General features: G+C 34.2%; 4 protein-coding genes across 4 annotated transcripts; 3 read left to right on the forward strand and 1 right to left on the reverse strand.

Annotated features, from left to right (window-relative positions):
• The first annotated feature begins 1,805 nt into the window (after window positions 1-1,805).
• Window positions 1,806-3,300, forward strand: LOC130818393 (CSC1-like protein ERD4). The gene is made up of 2 exons (XM_057684559.1): window positions 1,806-2,017; window positions 2,424-3,300. The coding sequence occupies exons 1-2, from the start codon at window positions 1,841-1,843 to the stop codon at window positions 2,700-2,702; spliced, it is 456 nt and encodes a 151-aa protein (XP_057540542.1). The 5' UTR covers window positions 1,806-1,840; the 3' UTR covers window positions 2,703-3,300.
• A 5,499-nt stretch (window positions 3,301-8,799) lies between these two features.
• Window positions 8,800-12,238, forward strand: LOC130818394 (protein MAIN-LIKE 1-like). Its single transcript, XM_057684560.1, has 4 exons — window positions 8,800-9,254; window positions 9,813-11,186; window positions 11,274-11,693; window positions 11,770-12,238. Exons 2-3 carry the CDS (start codon window positions 9,816-9,818, stop codon window positions 11,448-11,450), a joined length of 1,548 nt encoding a protein of 515 aa, XP_057540543.1. The 5' UTR covers window positions 8,800-9,254; window positions 9,813-9,815; the 3' UTR covers window positions 11,451-11,693; window positions 11,770-12,238.
• Window positions 12,027-13,271, reverse strand: LOC130818657 (uncharacterized). The gene is made up of 4 exons (XM_057684816.1): window positions 13,267-13,271; window positions 12,778-13,205; window positions 12,269-12,700; window positions 12,027-12,139 (listed from the first exon to the last, which is right to left on the reverse strand). The coding sequence occupies exons 1-4, from the start codon at window positions 13,269-13,271 to the stop codon at window positions 12,027-12,029; spliced, it is 978 nt and encodes a 325-aa protein (XP_057540799.1).
• A 2,928-nt stretch (window positions 13,272-16,199) lies between these two features.
• LOC130818248 (pathogenesis-related protein PR-4-like) lies at window positions 16,200-17,057 on the forward strand. The gene is made up of 2 exons (XM_057684346.1): window positions 16,200-16,514; window positions 16,753-17,057. Exons 1-2 carry the CDS (start codon window positions 16,248-16,250, stop codon window positions 16,915-16,917), a joined length of 432 nt encoding a protein of 143 aa, XP_057540329.1. The 5' UTR covers window positions 16,200-16,247; the 3' UTR covers window positions 16,918-17,057.
• Window positions 17,058-19,758: the final 2,701 nt, after the last annotated feature.

The following is a 19,758-nucleotide window of genomic DNA, read 5'->3' on the forward strand; positions in this document are numbered from 1 at the left end:
CTATATTAAATAATTTTTTTTCCTAATTTTTGAGTTGTTATTTGTTGTATTTGCATTAGAGACATTAAAATAAGTAATTACTAGTCAATCTATGTTTCAGGCGGGATGATTCATAAGTCAAAGTAAATAAACATATATATATATATATATATATATATATATACACACACACACACACACACATACATAGTCGATCCAAATACACAAAAGCGAAACGCTAACGCTCACGACCCTCATCAATCTATCTAAGTTGGTCTCCTACGCCTCCTACGGTAGTAAGAGGCATTCGGGTGTCGCTTTGGTAGTGGAGGGCGTTGGTACTATGATGGCTGCAATGGCCTAGCCTGCGAGGTCACCGCAACGCCAATGGGGTATGAAAGGTCCATCTCCTCCAAATGATAATCATAAGCAGGAGATGAGACGTGCATATGGATGGTAGCCGGTGATGACTCTGCAGCGACTTCCGGTATGAAGTGCTGGAATTGCGTGCCGACGAGCATGCCTTACGCAATCTCCCTCACAGGCTCCTCGTGGTTGTACCGCATCACTACTGCCACACCTTGTGCCTGCAATAAATATTTAGTTAATGTAATATTCTATTATGTATACTTAATCATTTAAATGTAAATGAAGACTTACAAATTGGAAACCATCTCCTTTACTACTGTGTTCGCAGTAACTTTAGTTAATATTACTATTATGTAATTATGTCATCGACATCCACATCATCTTCAGAAGGATCGTCAATGAGCTCATTACTCTTATTTCCATCATCCGAATGTCCCATCTCATCACTTTCTCCTAAGTTAACCATTGAATCAATTAGAACTTGATTCGCAGGGGGTTGAGAAAATGTACAAGATGCGGAAGGAACGAAAGGATTAAAAGCAACTACATTCCCTAAGGGTACTTCTTCTACGTATAACTCCAAAGAGGAAATTTGGGTGGACCTTGAATGTTCCTACATAGTATCTATAGCCTCATCATCCTCAACAGGAAAGGCAAGCAATTCTCTACTCATGTCATATTTAAAACTTATATTTACGGTACTTTTAGTGGGTTAATAAAATAAATGAGGGTATTTTTTAAAATTAAGGGTTAAATGGTTAAAAAAAATCATGACTAAAAATAAAAATGAGACATTTGAGGTGAACTTACCCAATAAGAAAATGGAACAATAGTTGTAAATTAGAGGGAGTATTAGATAGATGCCAATTTAATTGTTGAGTTGTTAGTTTCTCATGAGAGGAGGAGTTGGCCATTAAATGGATTATTCGTGGTGTTGCTCAAAACATACAAATAATTACTAATTAGTATGTAAGTATTTGGTACATGGGTTCTTTATTTGTGCATGATAGTGTAGCCCTACTGTTATGTAGTTGTGTTTTTCAAGCTTTTATGTTTTAGGATTTTTCCTTATTTTATACTAATTAAGGACACGAATTTGAAAGTAAAATGTACAATTCTATCTTGTTCAATAATTAGCTTCTCATGGTAGGAGTTGACCGTTGAATTCATTGTTTGTCATATTGCTCAAAACATACAAACATCTCAATTAATTGGTATATAGTTTCCTTATTTGTGCATGACATTGTAACCCTATTGTTAATTCTTAAGTAGTCAATTTTCAAAGGCTTTAATGTTTTAGTGTTTTTTCCTTATTCCACACTAGTCAAGGACATGACTCCAAGACTAGGGAGCTCCATACTCAAAGTTAAATGATACTAAAATCATTTAAATTCATTTTGAAATCGGGTCAAGTCAAATTCATGTAAAAAGTCGGATAAATATTGAATCATCGGATCTATTTTTAATACCTCTAATTATAAACCATGGTCCCATGATGATAATTGATAAGTACATTTTACAGGTGAACAAGATTTGGTATGAGTTAGAAACGTACAAGAGGAAGCTTTATGGGGCTGAATCCGCATATAGCAATTCAAAAACACCAAGTAATCCCGAAGGACATAGACCAAAGCACCGTATTGGCTTACTTGGTCTTCGTGGTAATAAGGTTGATTCCATAGACTACTACAATGAAAATACTTTTATTTGTGTTTGTTGAGGAGTTACTCCTATTTGGTTAGTGGTACTAAATGGTGGTAACTGGTATTATTATATCATATGTGTAATTACGGCCCGTCGCCCGTGCCACTTTTTGCCCATTTTGCGATCAAATGGCGATGGTTATATATATATTTGTAGTGGTATGAAACTTTGATCACAACAAATTTTTTTTATGAAGAAAATGAGATGATTGAAGTTGGACTAGCATGACCAACAAGATAGCCAAGAAATTTTTCAACCAAAATTATACTAGTTTTTATTCTCATTACCACTGTTTATTACCATCTACCAAACAGATAACAATTTATTTTACATCGTTTCGCTGAATTTGGAAAATTAAATTTGACTTGCAGATTTTTCTATCGTATGGGTTGGAGTTATCACGATTGGCACTTATCATATTCCATATACAAAGGAAATATTTTTGTAACAATGAAAATGATGTTAAAGAAGCATGGGATGATCCGGGAGATTTTGCATATGTAACTAGGCTTCCCAATTACTTACTTATTCTTACAACGACTTACTCTGAGGTTTCACCACTTATTATTCCATTTCGAGATATCTACTTTGCCTTAGGATGGCTCATCCTAAGGAATCAGGTTAGTTGGTTTTTTCAACATAAAATATAAAAGCATAGTGTTTTTAAATTTTAATAGGGTTGAATTGGGTTTAGTAGGTGTAAAGAAGTGAAAAGGTTAAGTTTAGTCAGAGTAAATTGGTAAAGGTAAGATACCAAATTAGAAATGAAATGTTTAAGGTGACTTGACTAAATAAGAAAATGAGACACTTATAACATGCTTGGATTTGGTGTAAATATTTAAGGAAGGAAATAAATTCAAACTAATAAAATAAAGAGGAGGGAGTATAATTTTTCAGTTATCTTGGTTTGTGTTAAGGAATTAGGTTTTCATTAGTTATCTTGGTTTGTGTTATGCTATTACTACTCTATATCAGTTTGTCAAGGTTATATTTTGCAATTACAGAGTTGCCATATAATATGACCTTTGTACAACCATTTAGTAAGAATTAACATTAACGTGTACATTGTTTTTCAAATTCCGATCTGTCAAACTGCATCTTAAATGGCGGGTCAATTCATTTTATAAAGATGTTCGGGATTGGGTATCCGACCCGCCTTAACCGAGTCGGATCATGGGCCATAAAATAATTTTAATCAGGTACCCACCGACCCATTATTTTAGATTTTTTAAAAAAGTGTTTTATTGGCTGACTCATTCATATTCTGAATTAAATTATGAAAACCTCGTGGTGTTGCTAGATTGTTATAATTAAGTCATCATATTAAAAGTTTTTGTTTTCTTCCTCTTCTTCTTATGCTTTATGTTTACTTCTTCAATGTATTACACATGATTAATTTCTGTCTTGAAAGGAGAGGCTATTGTTATGAAGGGTATCATGAATGGTGTGATTTGAGTGCTCAATTGATGTGTGCATTCATGTGTGACTCTTGGGATGGAATCCAAGAGTATGTTAATGTGGGTGATTAAATTGTTAACTTAATGATTGTAGTGTTTAAGTGTGATTTATTGTGGTGAAGTATTCATGAGAATTATTGGTGTTAATGGTGATTAATGAAGAAGTGCAAAGGGTCTTGGTAGGTGCTTTGCTCGAGCAGAAACAGACAGAAGAAGTCTGAAGGTCGCTTGACCGAGCCACTCGACCAAGCGAGCTCTCTGTTTTGGTCGAGCGGTTCCTCTGATATGCCTAGGATGTTAGTTTTTGACCTTTCATGTTCTTGGAGTTGTTTCATATAATTCATTATTCAACATTAAGCATGTATTAAGTGAGCAATTATCATTAAGTACTCTTAGTACTATAAATAGAGCTCTCATACTCACTCAAAGAGAATCATCAAACACAACCCCTAAGCCAAACACATAGCCTTTTGATATTATCTCTTACTCAATTGTATACTTCATTTGTAAGAGTGTTTTATACTCCTTTTGATATAATATAAACAAGAAACTACGCACACGGAGGACGTAGCCATCATTAGGTGAACCTTCTTAAATCTTTGTGTTCCTTTTGCTAGTTTTACTTTATCAAATATTGTATATTTCATTATTATTGTTATCGTTCATCAAAGTTCTTAGCATCGTGTCGATCTTGGCAAATATTTTCAATTGGTATGAGAGCCAAGTTGTTATTACGGTGTCTTGAGAAGTCGTTGTTGGTGAAACATGTCTACAATGAAGCTTGACATAGAGAAGTTTGATAGAAGTGTTAATTTTGGCTTATGCCAAGTCAAAATGAGATTCATTTTAATTCAAAGTGGTGTGCAAAAGGCCATTGATGGTGTAGACAAGATGTCGGAAGGGATGACCGCGGCAAAACGGGAAGAGATTGATTCAAAGGCACTATCGGCAATTCAATTATGTCTTTCCAATGAAGTGCTAAGATAGGTTTTTAAAGAAACTACAACCAAGGGGATATAGGAGAAATTGGAATCACTCTATATGGCCAAGAGTGTTACCAATAGGCTACTTTTGAAAAGTAGACTCTACGATCTTCGCTTGGGGGAAGGTAAACCTTTAAAACCTCACTTAGATGAGTTTTTTTCCATTGTTATGGATTTACAAAACATTGATGTCAAGCTTGATGATGAAGACTTGGCTATTTACCTCTTATGTTCTCTACCCCCTTCTTACAAAAATTTTAGAGAAACTCTACTTTACGGTAGAGATAATTTGAGTAGTGATAATGTGAAACATGCCTTGACACAAAGGGATCTTATTGATTCACAATTATCATAGAAGTCACAAAGTAGTATGAGTGATGGGTTGTTTATAAGAGGGAGGACGCAAGAGAAATGTTGCACTAGTGGGAGTGGAAACAAGGGTAAAGGGAGGTCAAAGTCACGAGGATCTAACAAAAATAAGATTTGTAACTATTGTAAGCTTAAAGGCCACATCAAGAAGGATTGTTGGAAATTAAAAAAGAAAAATGATGAGGGAGCTAGGGACGGAACTAGCAATGCCGATGCTAATTATGTGAATGATAGTGATGATGGTGGTGTATTAGTTGCCCCATATGGGTACAAAGATAGTAATGAGTAGGTTCTTGACTCAGGGTGCACTTTCCATATGACTCCCAACAAAACTTTCTTCCAACCATGGGAAACAACACAACATGCAAGGTAATTGGTGTTGGGAGCGTGAAAATGAAAATCTTTGATGGGATGGTGAGGACCTTGACCAATGTAAGGTATGTTCCGGGTTTGAAAAAGAATCTCATATCTTTGGGTACTTTTGATAAAATCGGGTGTAGAATCTCTTGTGAAGGTGGAGTTATGAAGGTTGCTAGAGGGTCACTAGCAGTGATAAAAGGAAAGTTGAATAGGAGTTTGTATGCTCTTGAAGGATCAACTACCCTAGGCTCGGCGAACATTTTCACAAACACAATGTCCAATCATGACACAAAGCTTTGGCACTTGAGACTTGGTCACATGGGAGAAAGAGGTATGTTTGAACTTTCCAAATAAGGTTTATTTGATGGGAAAAAGTTTGGGAACCTTTGATTTTGTGAACATTGTGTTTATGGGAAACATAAGAGGGTTAGTTTCAAATCCGCCATACACAACACTAGGGGAATTTTAGACTATATCCATTCCGAGTTGTGGGGGCCTTCAAGAAAGCTCTCCCTTAGTGGTTGTAATTTTTTGTTGACCTTTATAGATGATTTCTCAAGAAAAGTTTGGTGTTACTTCATTAAACAAAAGAATGAAACTTTTGATGTTTTCTTGGAGTGGAAGAAAATGATAGAGAAAAAGACCGATAGGAGCATCAAGACCTTAAGAACCGATAATGGTGTTGAATTTGTTGATAATAAATTTCTTCAATATTGTTCTAGTGAAGGTATTGTTAGACATAGAACTTGTGCAGGACGTCCTCAACAAAATGGTGTTGCGGAGAGGATGAATAAAACGTTGTTGAAAAGGGCTTGGTGTATGCTAAACCAAGCTAAATTGGGGAAGCAATTTTGGGCCGAAGCGGTGGCGACGGCATGTTATTTGATCAACCGCTCACCTCATACCGCCTTAAAATTCAAATCACCACAAGAAGTGTGGTACAACACTCCGGTAAATTATTCTAATCTTAGAGTCTTTGGTTGTCCGGATTATATTCATGTAAATGATGGTAAGTTAGAACCTAGGGCTAGAAAATGCATTTTTGTGGGATATGGAGTGGGTGTAAAGGGGTATAGGGTGTGGTGTAATGAGTCAAAAAGAATAATTACTTCTAGGGATGTTGTATTTGATGAAAATAGCATATTAGTCTTTAGTGTAGAAAAACCCATTGATAATGTTGTATGTATTCCTATTGATGCACAAGTAGAGGATCAACCTTCCTATATTGATGATAAAATTGATGATGTTCAACAAAGGTCTCCTTCTTTGTCCACAACTAGGCAAAGAAGGAAACACTTTAATTGCTTATAAAAAGTTATTCACAAATATATTTTAATCTTATTATGGATACTTAGTAACTTATATTATTTTATTATTTTTTTTATTATATATAAACTAATATGGTCAAATGGCCTAGGTTACTTTTGGAGTATTTTTCATTTATAAACAACTTAATTTATTTTATTGTAGTATATCCTAAGTTTAAATAATTAACATAATCACTAAAAAAAAATAAAAACTTCAACACAATAACTTGAAAATTCGATAACATAAATATCAAATAAATTCTAATAACAACTTTTTAAATACAATCCTGGTTAATATAACTTGTTCATAAAAACTACTCACAACTTATTAAAATTATTTAAAACTAACATAAACATATTAAAAATAAATTCTAGCATAAACATACTTAATTATAATAATATAACAGATAACCCATAAACATACTAACACAAATTTATACATAAGTAAAACTTAATTTTAGTTAGAGCATAATAATCCACCCAACTTTCTAACATGTTCAAAATTTATTAAACAACATACTAACAATACTTTTAGCATAACATACTTAGTATAAACATAATCATAAATTCATCAACCAATTTCCCTAATTAATCATGCCCCATATATTTCATACTTTACATATTATAAAGTAAATATAATGTAAAATTTCCACATAAAAAGTAGTGTAAGAAATTATACCGTACTACCACCAAGGATTAATACTAAGTACTAATTAGGAAAATAGATAGTGTGATCCTCCAAGCTCCAATGCTAAAGCCCAAAACCCCAAAATAATGATCTTCAAGTATCCAAAATTATACCCAACTATGCTTCATCTTCTTAATTTTCTTCAACTAATTAATTTTAGGAAATTAGTTTATGATATAATGAAGTGAAATTAGGAGCAAATGGAAGAAAAGTAGATGACTTAATTCCTTAATACTACATAACTAGAATGATATATTTAGGTAAGTTTTATTTTAAGTTTACAAGGTTGAATGTTAGGAAAATAGCTAGTATATAAAGAAGATATTTATGGGATAAGATCTTATAATATTTGGATAAAAAAAAAAAAATCATGGCTCCATATCTTACCCATAACCATCCAACATGATGGTAAAGATGAAGTTTGATTTCTTTTCAAACTTACTTTACTTATGTAAGTAAATAAGTAACAAAAAAAATATAAGTAGGTTTTGACTAATTAGTTTTAGGTAGTTAGGATTATTTTAGGTGTAAAAACAAGCTTAAAAGTGTAATTAATTTAGTATTATAATTATACTAGTTTTAAAATAGTTTATGTGAAAGTATTAAAATAATTGTTAACGGAATTAATTAGGAATTAAGCATCTAAAATGTAAAACTTCAGTAAACCGTAAGTTAATTGAATAATTTTGAAATTTTCGAAGTATATAAATTAGTAATTAAAACTTTTGGGCTCAAAAAGAATATTTTAGAAATATAAAATTTCGAGTTGGAAATAATTTAAAGAACTCGGACACGTATTGAAATTTTAAGGGAATATAAAATTGGATATAATAATTACATCTCGAGGAATAAAATTATATATGATGACTAAATTAAATTGGAGTTTACGGATTAAGAATTAAGAATTTATCGGAAAAAAAAAATCAATCGGATGATTAAAGGGAAATTTCGAGTCTGTTACAATTACAATAATTACTATGACTATATATTTTAATATTATTGTATAATAAATTATTTATTCACTTTGATAACGATAATATCAATCATCAATAAAATATATTAATGAAAAAACGACTCGAGACATGTGTCACACTGTCATTAAAAAAATTTTCAGCTTTTTTCTATTATTGACGAGGAAACTTTTGATATTTGACATGATATTTTGGGGAAACAATTAATACATTAAAACATGTAATATTTGTTGATTGACTATAACAATATGTGATGATCTATTGAAATACTACATTTTCTTATATAAACAAAAAAAATATACATGTAAATTTTTATTTTAAATTAGATAATAAATCAGCATACTCCTATAATGAATAAACTCCAATAATGAATAAACTAACTAATTTGGCTATTTTTCCAACTAAATCCTACATCTTATTTATCATTGAAGACTTATTAATTTTTATTTGTCTCAATTATCAATAAAACTTGTTTTGAACATGACTTATAGAGAAGTAGAAGACATGTATGGATACGATTAAAAAATAATTTAATTGTGTGGATAAAAACTAAAAAAAGGTGTGAGCTATGGCTAACAATAAAAATGTAGCAAATTTAAGATACAAACCAAAATAGAAAATATAGCAAAACTCATAGGATAAAAACAGTAAAAAACTAAGTTTGCTATAGTCAGCAACACGGACCAGCCTCCCCTCGCTCGAAGTAGTCCAACCCAGCCGCAGTGTCAACCCATTGTTGCACCCTGACCAGCTGTCCTTGTACTCCGTTTCAAGTTCCAAGATGTATAAATCAAGACCTTAAACAAGTAAACAACACATAAATTTTCCCATTTCTTATTTGTCGCCACCAATTTCATTTTATCGCCACCCCCCCCCCCCTTGAATGAAATTACGACTTTACCCCTGAAATTTAAAAAATTACGAAAATGCCACTAAGCTTATAACTTATATAAAAACACTTCAAATCCACTCAATAACACTTTCATCACTTCCATAAAATCAAATTCTTCACATAAAATTAAGCGGAGCTAAAACTTTGGAATCGAAATCGTCAACAAAAATTCGAGGTAAGTTTTTTTTAAATCAATCGAAGCAAAAAAAAAAAAAAAAAAAATTTTGGATTCGGCCCAGTCGCACAAAACGTGCGACTGTACAGTCGCACGTTTTGTGCGACTGGGCCAAAACCAAATTTTTTTTTTTTTTTTTTTTTTTTTATTTTTGAAAGAGTTTGTTGTTAGTTAATGTTATTTAGTAAATGTTGTAATAATATGTATTATGATAATGTTGTTGTAAGAAGTAGTTATTGATTTACGTATTCGAAAAAGAAAAAAAAAAAAAATTAAAACCGGTCGCACGAACCGGTCGCACAAAATGTGCGACTGTACAGTCGCACATTTTGTGCGACCGGTTCGTGCGACCGGTTTTAATTTTTTTTTTTTTTTTTTATTGTAATGAATTTGTTTAGTGTAATTAATTTATTAAATTTGAGTTGTTTAAATATTTATGAATATAATAATTGTTTAATTATTTGTAAATGTGAAATATTTTACGTGTTGCCTGTTTTTAATTTATTTGATTTTAAGTAATTTAAAATGTTGTCTTAATTTAAATTATGAAAATTCTAGTAAATGGCTGGAAATCAAGGTAAAGGAAAAGGGTTTTTTAGAGGTTTATTAAGCGGCAATAGATCTAGGCCTACTTTACTGAGAGGTGATCCCCATGAGAGGGGGGTTACGGGATCTGCAAGGCGAGCAAGACAAGAACAAGCGGCCATACATAGTCAGGCCCAACGTTCAAGTACCCTAGAGCAAGTGCGTAGTCGCTTTGAGCGCCAAAGTAGCCTACATAGTCATACGGTCGGCTCAGGTGACGATGATACTGATTACGACGAGTCTCTTAGTCGGGAAGAGTCTCTTGGTCAGGATGAGTCTGCATGTCATCCTGTTGATTGGACGATCGTAAGAGGCCATGCTGTTAAGTTTAAGAGTAGAGGGCAGGGCTCGAGTGGCACTTCTGATCAGGCAGGAGTAAGCCAGGCTGAGGATGCGGCTCCACGGGGGAGGAGGCGATCGCAGTCCGCGGACACGGACTGGTTAATCACATCAGCCCAGCCCGGGGGCCCTGTTGATACTACTTTAATACCCAGCTACGGTGGGCACGTAGCAAAGGCTATATTTGAGGGATCGGAGCGCACCCCTCCGATTTTGGAATGTCGTGCTCGGAAGAAAACGTTGGATTCAATCATTAGACTTCAGGACATGTCTGATGAATTGTACAGAGTGTTACCTGGTACTCCCCTTGGTCGGCTGCCGTATATAATGCACCAGCACATCGACAGTGCTCTCATTACGGCATTTGTGGAAAGGTGGCAGCCTGACACCAACACCTTCCACATGCCGTGGGGGGAGATGACCATAATGTTGCACGACGTGCAACGCATCTTGGGAATTGGCATTGACGGTTCACTTCCCGTGCAACCGTCTGATAATGAATGGCAGCTTGGCCTGGCCGGCCTTTTTGGTATGCCATTGTCGGAGCTGCGTGCGAAGGGGCACTTCACAAGCGGCAGCATTAATGTTGGTGCACTGTTGCAGCTATGCCACCGTTCTCAGTCTATGGATACTCAACGTACCGCCTACTACATGGCTATAGTAGGTTCCATGTTGCTCGTGGATAAGACTAGAGTCGGGATGCGTCCTCACCCTGTTGTTACTGTTACCGCTGATGAGGCTGATATTGCTTGGGGTGCAGTGACGCTTGCTCACATGTATCGCCAACTGGGTATGGCGACAAGGACTGGGTGCAAGACTATTGCTGGTTGCCTGACACTGTTGCAGACATGGATTTACGAGTACTTCCCAGCCTTCCGCCCCCATCCGCGTCAAGCTGACATGCCGAACAAGACAAGGGCAGAGATGTGGTCCCCGCCGAAGCCAATCCGCGAGCTGAGCAGACTGATAGACTGTAGGAGCATACTGGATGCCATGACAGAGGCACAGGTTTTGTACATGACTTCAAACTTAATTGTTTAACTTGTCAAGGGCAGAGATGTTATGTTGATTATGTATTATATTCATTGTGAGCAGGTGGAGTGGACTCCGTACTTGACTTATGATAGGTCTTTATTGAACGAGCACCCACGTACCTCGTATATCGGTGGTATCACCTGTTTCGATATCGTGGAGGTTTATTTGCCTGAGAGGACAGTGAGGCAGCTCGGTTTTGCACAGGAGATTCCCTCGGCTCCGCTGAGACCTACCTAAGCTCTGCGACCAGCACAGGGCTCCTACTCAGTTACATTCGCTTCTTCCTGTATGTTTACGGAGATGTGGAGTAGGTTCCCTTACTGTGCCCGCGTAGTGGAGCAGGCACAGCGTCGCGCATCGGTTCCATCAGAGGCTGCCCCGGATTACGTGGACTGGTTTAGAGTGTCTTCCCACTGTTTTCTCATCCCAGGTGAAGGACCTGCTGCTGCGTTTGGTGCTGCTGATAACAGAGTCGAATATGTTAGTATTCCTAATTATGTATTTTATTTTTATGTTTCATAACATGTATTGACTTTGCAATTGTCTGGTTTTACAGTTTGCTGCTGAATTTCCAACTCAACTTGCACCATTGCTCAGGATGCCAGCTATTGCTCAAATGACGCCTCGGGAAAGAGATGCTGCTGATATGTATTTAGAGGATCTTAGAGAGTTGTTTTCCGAATGGCAAGAGTGTAGAGGGCGCAGCCCCTAATAGACATTTACCTGTTTTGTAATGCATGAACAATTGTTGTATTTAATCTTTATGTATGAACAACTTTTTAATCGTTTGAACAATTGAATTATATATAAACACTATGGAGAATCTAAATTCACCGCGTCTCCGGCGGTGTTATTATGCTGTTGTCGTTGTATGTTGCACATTCTACTCCAAAGTGATATCCTATTACGATATTGTCTTTCTAAATCTGCACATGAATTGTTAGCTGCTCTCCAATTTTGTTGGACTGGCGGCAGTGGAGATGAATCATCGTTCATTAAAAGCTGAACATAATGATTCCCGTTTACCCAAAGAATATGTATAAGTTTATTAACGCCATGCATTCCTCCTGTTCTTCTTAAAGGAAGCACTAAACAATTGTACATTGGATGACCATCCGCAGAGCCATAATACGCAATTGCTATGTTTAAAAATGTTGCTGCAGAATACAGTGTTGTCGCTTCCAAGCAGTGATCGTACGGAGCAGGTCCTTTATTGTGGGCACCAACTCTGAATATAGCTTCCTCCACCGAATCTGCTGATAAATATAAGCGTGCATATTGTTCTCTATGCGTTTCCATTTCCAAACTCATTGCACGTCGTAACAGAGGCCATGCTTCCTCACCCCCTAACTCTGTGGCGGCAATAGCTCTAAATCCACAATTACCGTCACCTATAACATCAATCCAATCAAACAGATATGGCGGAAGAATAAATGGAATGTGATCTGGCCACGGAAAAAGTGAAAAATCACGACCTGCTGCACCATCTGAATAAATAACAATATATCATTACGCCAATATTGATATAAAACATATAAGATTAAATGAAAAGAAATAAGAGTACCTGATAAGTTGAAACTGAAGTTAATTCCAATTGACGATTGATGCGACCGGCTGCTTGATCTACCACTGGATCTCCCGCGTGATGATGATCTTGATCCGCGACCCCTTGAGGACGATCTACTGTACTCAAACGCACTTTTGTTTCTCCTCAAGGTTCTGCTTGTCATTGGTCTTCCTTTCCTCGGTGGACTTGCTTCGGGCTCAGGTATGTCGTCACCCTCGGGGTGCAGCTCATGTTCAAGTACCTGAGAGACGCGTCGTAGTACTGAGGGGTCGGATTTTAAAACTTCATCCACCAACGATTGAAAGTACTCTTTATCATCGGCGTTTGCGTGCCGTACTTCTTCGTTCGCGTCTTCTTCTGCATCTAAATACTTTAACATTTTCCAAAACGGATGTATATCGTCCAAGTACAAAGCACCATTAGACCTGATAGACAAGTAACAGTAACACGCGCATGGTAATCCGTGGGTTTTTTGAATGACACAACCGCATTTTTCTAAAAGACAACTGCCCAGGGTTAGCATCCGGTTGTGCTCCATCATCAATAGTTCCAAGGCAAATATAGAAACATGACGATACAACGGTCGTAGAAAATTTAGTCGCGACGTTCTTGAAATGGAATTCTTAGATTCCTCAAGAGCTTGTCTTATTTTTGATTGTTGATTCGTAATTTGTGCGTGCGCCCTTTTAAACAGTGTATCGAATGAGCTATTACCGCTACCCAAGTAGTACTTGAAGGAAGAGTGTTGACTTTCAACTCGACTGGTAGTCTGGTTACCCAAGTGCAAACAATCATTCGTTCACGCACGCACAAATTTCTCTTTGTGAGGAATCCATGTTCCTGCCAAATATTGCACGACTCTCCGGTTCCTAGTCGACCAAGTGGACACAATCCCTTCCCATCTGTTTTCAAAATCGGCGATCGTCATACTGTTAACCAAGGGGTTCCATTTTGTTTGCCTGAATAACTGGCCCTGTTGATTTTTCTTGCCGCCACACAATTTATCGACCATGTTCTCCACGTCATTGCCAATATGCCATACGCATAATAGATGTCGTACATCTGCATTAAACATAAATTTAAAATTAATTCAGAAATATATAATACATAGATCGACGATAATTAATAATTAAAACATGTTTACCTGGAAAGACAGCATGAATAGCTGCAGACAAACCCTCATCCCGATCCGTTACGATTACATTCGGCTTCTGCACTGTCCCGTAAATATCCCTCAACCTCTCCAACACCCAAGAATAAGACACAGCCGCCTCATCTCGCATCAAACATAATGCAACCAAGAAATTATGATTCGTTGGCGTCATTCCAATGATTTCGCAAAGGGGCCACTTTTGCTTATTCGTTTTGTACGTTGTGTCTATCAACACAACATGGGGCCACGAACGTAGCATCTGGATAGAAGTTGGATTCGCAATCAATAATCTAGTCAACTGATCCTCACTATCCAAGTCCCTCCAAACTACATAATTATGCTCCGTGGCCATATACAGACAGTGTTGAAGAGGAGTCCTACCATCCATCTCTTCTCTCCTCATTGACTGTCTCTCATTGTAAATTTGATTCATACTAGCATAAAAACGAGGAAAATTTCTTCTAATTGAAGACATTATAAATGCTGGTTGCATGCCAGTTGCACTTAGATCTCGTATGTGCTGCCTGATATCCACAGTCATCCTATTTACTCTTATTTGACCATCTATGTACATGAAGAACGGATGGTTATGTATTCCTTTTTCACCAGGAAACACTCTAACCGTCCAAGGTCTTTCCTTTGGGTTACGACTAGTTCCTAAAATCATAAATTTACACCCACAACCCCTACTTTTGGAACCTGGTCGGGGAGCATTGTCTAAGTTATGCAAATCAACACTTCTTTTATCATAACGGTGACATCTTAAGTACAGACTCACTCTAGAACGCCCTTCTTTTTTTTTATATGAAGCACGTGTAAATTGAAATCCAATTGTTAGTGCTATCTCATTAGCCCAAGTATGTAAATCATCTACAGAATCAAATTCTCTATCGGTAACAAATCTATCAGAATAATCTATATTATCTCCTAAATTTTCAAAGTCCTGCAAATAATAATTATAATAACATTATCATAATATATCAAAATAATAATAACTTAAAAAATAATTATTTCTACAAAATAATTATAATAAAATACCATTATTATAGCACAACAATAGATTAAAATAAAATAATTTAATTAAACAAAATAAATTTTATAATTCGAAGTTAAAAAAAATAAATAAATAGAAGTCGCACAAAACGTTTTGTGCGACTTCTATTTATTTTTATTTTTTTTTATTCAAATACAAAAAAAAAAAAAAAAAAAATTATGAAGCAGTCGCACGAACCAGTCGCACGTTTTGTGCGACTCCCAGTCGCACGTTTTGTGCGACTGGTTTGTGCGACTACGTTCCTTTTTTTTTTTTTTTTTGCAAAAATCGAACCGATTAATTACTTACCGGATCGTTATCATGCACGTCTTGGTATGCCATTGATGTTCGATCTAGAGAGCTTGTTTAACTTTACGTATTGTTTTTAGAGAGTTTTTAGAGAGAAGGTATCGTGTTTGAATTCGAATATACTACCATAAAGCCTCTGAAAATTCAATATATATATAATTCCGATAATAATGTCATTAACCGATAACAATGTTATTAAGTGCCATTTACATTTCTTAAACATTTTTTAACTTAAGTGGCATTTTTGTAATTTTTTTTAATCTAGGGGTAATATGGTAATTTTGTTAGAAGGAGGGGTGGCGATAAAATGAAAAAGGTGGCGACAAATAATAATTCCCTAAATTTTCGGGTACGCACAAAATATTCATGCATTTTGTGCGACTCTCACCTTTTTAAAAAAAATTAGCATTATTTATTTTATATATATTTTTTATTAATATATATAGGATAGCTTTGAGAAACTTTGGTATGATTTACTCTAATAAATGTACCAATATTTTTTTCTGAGTAAAAAAAATTAGCATGAGTGCTCTAAAAAAATTCTTGCAGTACCTAGAGTTGTTCACCGAGGTCATAAAGTGGATTTCTAATCAGGTATTTTAAGTCAAATTAAAATCAAATCTTGTGTTCCTAATGAATTTTTACATAATTTTAAATTTATTTTAAAATAGGTCAAAATTAATAACAATTACAAAATAAGAGAAATGTCAAATTATCGAGTATGTTTTAAATTGTTGTTGTGGTACCCCAACGCTGACGATCCACAATAGTGACAAAGGTGGCTTTAGAAAAAAAGACCATGACTTTTCTTTACAATCTAATCACTAGAAGGTAGAATATTCAAAGCACTCAATCACTTAGTTTGTAACTACAAGGGCATTTAAGTAAAACCCACTACAATATTCATATTATAAATAGACATAATCTTATCCTCTTTCTTACAAGCAAATAATCAAGTGAAATTGAAAAAATATGGAGATAAGCAAGAGTGTTATAGTAATGGTTGTGGTGTGCCTAGCACTAGTAATAGGCAGCAAAGCACAGAGTGCAAGTAATGTTAGGGCAACATACAATAACTATAACCCACAAAATATTGGGTGGAATTATTACACTGCTAGCGTGTATTGTGCTACATGGGATGGCAACCAACCTTTGTCTTGGCGCAAACAATACGGTTGGACTGCTTTTTGTGGCCCCGTCGGTCCTCGCGGACAAGCTTCTTGCGGCAAATGTCTTTTGGTAAGTTTTTTTAGTTTTACATAAATGGCTGTAAAAGACGGTCTTTCTAAGAGACGTATTAGATATATGGGCTAAATAGCCCAATTAATACAAATTAAAGAAAAAATAATAATGTGGGCTTCTTGTTTTGAGGTTGTCAATTTAAAACTAATTATTGGTCGAAAATGAAATAGAATAAAAGTAATTTAAAACTAAAACATGTATTTTAGGCCATAGCACTAAAAAAATGTTTTGGCAGGTAACAAATATGGCAACAGGAGCACAAACAACCGTAAGGATAGTTGATCAGTGCAGCAACGGAGGATTAGACCTTGATGTTAACGTTTTTAATCAAATTGACACCAACGGTCAAGGTTATCAACAAGGCCATCTTCAAGTTAATTACCAATTTGTCAATTGTTAACCCTAACTCTCCCTTAATTTAATCACCCCAAAAAAATAGTGCATTCTAAGAGGGATTATGATTTATGTATTTTTCACCTCAATAAAACTATGTCTTATATATTAATCAATATTTATTTTAAGACTTTATACTTTAATTTACTCTATTTTGTGTATCTACTTTTATTGTAATCCCCAATATTCTCTATGGTTTTGCATCGACTAAAACTTGTGTTGAATATTCATGGGTAAAGTCGTAAATCTCATGGACTACAATGAAAAATATAATATAATACTTCCTCCTATTTATGGTAGTAGTTCTATTTATTTTTCGGTTTCCATTCACTTATCGATCTTAATTTATATGTTAAAATATATTCAAGTAACATCATGTTTTATTCGTCTCAATGTAAAGCTTATTAATATCAATTTTTTCATAATTTTTAATCTTGCACAATTAGAGATACTTAAAATTAAAATGTTATTTCGACGAATGTGAAAAAGGAAATCTGACTACTAAAAAAAATAGGAAGGTATATAAACTACACTAATTCTTAAATGAGATGGTTCGTCTTACTGAGATGGACTATGTATCCAAATTAGAATATCTCATTTCAAACGTATATAACTTTACTACTTCGTTTCCATCATTTAGCCTCATTATCGTATGTTACCGATATCAAGAAATTAGGTATAATGGTTTTAAGTAGTACAATAAAGTATTTAAAAATAATTAAATATTAAGAGTAAACATAAAGAGATCATATACGTGCGAAATAAAAATGAGTTAAATATATTAGAACAAATTAAAAAATAAAATAAATAAAATAAAAAAAATAAAGTGGGAAAAAAAGGATTATCATAAGGTTAAAAACAAATTTAAACGACAATTATCTGCAAATTTATTTTGATGAACACGTGGAAAATACGGATATATGCCGTGTTGCCGCAGCCAGCAAACGTCTACTCCACACAAGGTTCTTTAAAAAGGTAGAAATATTCAAAGTACTTTATTAATTTCTCCATCTAATTAGGTTTGTTCCAAGTACAATTTATTTCATTATTATTATTATTATTATTGTTATCGTTCATCAAAGTTCTTAGCATCGTGTCGATCTTGACAAATATTTTCAATTGGTATGAAAGCCAAGTTGTTAATACGGTGTCTTGAGAAGTCGTTGTTGGTGAAACATGTCTACAATGAAGCTTGACATAGAGAAGTTTGATAGAAGTGTTAATTTTGGCTTATGCCAAGTCAAAATGAGAGCCATTTTAATCCAAAGTGGTGTGCAAAAAGTCATTGATGGAGTTTAGGAATTATGAATTAAGAATTTATCGGAAAAAAAAATTAATTGGATGATTAAAGAGAAATTTTGAGTCTGTTACAATTACAATAATTACTATGAGTATATATTTTAATATTATTGTATAATAAATTATTTATCCACTTTGATAACGATAATATCAATCATCAATAAAATATATTAATGAAGAAAAGACTCGAGACATGTGTCACACTATCATAAAAAAAAATTTCAGCTTTTTTCTTTTATTGACGAGGAAACTTTTGATATTTGACATGATATTTTGGGGAGACAATTAATATATTAAAACATGTAATATTTGTTGATTGACTATAACTATTTGTGATGATCTATTGAAATACTACATTTTCTTATATATACCAAAAAAAAATATACATGTAAATCTTTATTTTAAATTAGATAATAAATCAGAATACTCCTATAATGAATAAACTAACTAATTTGGCTATTTTTCCAACTAAATCCTCCATCTTATTTATCATAGTTGAAGACTTATTAATTTTTATTTGTCTCAATTATCAATAAAACTTATTTTGAACATGACTTATAGAGAAGTAGAAGACATGTGCGGATACGATTAAAAAATATTTTAATTGTGTGGATAAAAACTAAAAAAAGGTGTGAGTTATGGATTACAATAAAAAAGTAGCAAATTTAAGTGTGAGCTATGGCTTACAATAAAAAAGTAGCAAATTTAAGATACAAACTAAAATAGAAAATATAGCAAAACTCATAGGATAAAAACAGTAAAAAACTAAGTTTACTATAGTCAGCAACACGGACCAGCCTCCCCTCGCTCGAAGTAGTCCAACCCAGCCGCAGTGTCAACCCATTGTTGCACCATGACCAGCTGTCCTTGTACTCCGTTTCAAGTTCCAAGATGTCAAAATCAAGACCTTAAACAAGTAAACAACACATAAATTTTCGGAGACGCACAAAACAGTCACACATTTTGTGCGACTCTCACCTTTTTTTAAAAAAATTAGCATTATTTATTTTATATATATTTTAATTAATATATATAGGATAACTTTGAGAAACTTTGGTATGATTTACTCTAATTAATGTACCAATATTTTTTTCTGAGTAAAAAAAATTAGCATGAGTGCTCTAAAAAAATTCTTGCAGTACCTAGAGTTGTTTACTGAGGTCATAAAGTCGATTTTTAATCAGGTGTTTTAAGTCAAATTAAAATCAAATCTTGTATTCATAATGAATTTTTACATAATTTTAAATTTATTTTGAAGTAGGTCAAAATTAATGACAATTATAAAATAAGATAAATGTCAAATTATCGAGAATGTTTTAAATCATTGTTGCCGTACTCCAACGCACACGATCTACAATAGTGATAAAGGTGGCTTTAGAAAAAAAAAGCACGACTTTTCTTTACAATCTAATCATTAGAAGGTAGAATATTCAAAGCACTCAATTACTAGTTTGTAACTACAAGGGCATTTAAGTAAAACCCAACACAATATTCATATTATAAATAGTATTAGAATATTAGAATATCTTAAAATAATATCTTTTGATTA

The sequence above is a fragment of the Amaranthus tricolor genome, chromosome 7 (genome assembly GCF_026212465.1).
Source record: "Amaranthus tricolor cultivar Red isolate AtriRed21 chromosome 7, ASM2621246v1, whole genome shotgun sequence".
NCBI lineage: Eukaryota > Viridiplantae > Streptophyta > Magnoliopsida > Caryophyllales > Amaranthaceae > Amaranthus > Amaranthus tricolor.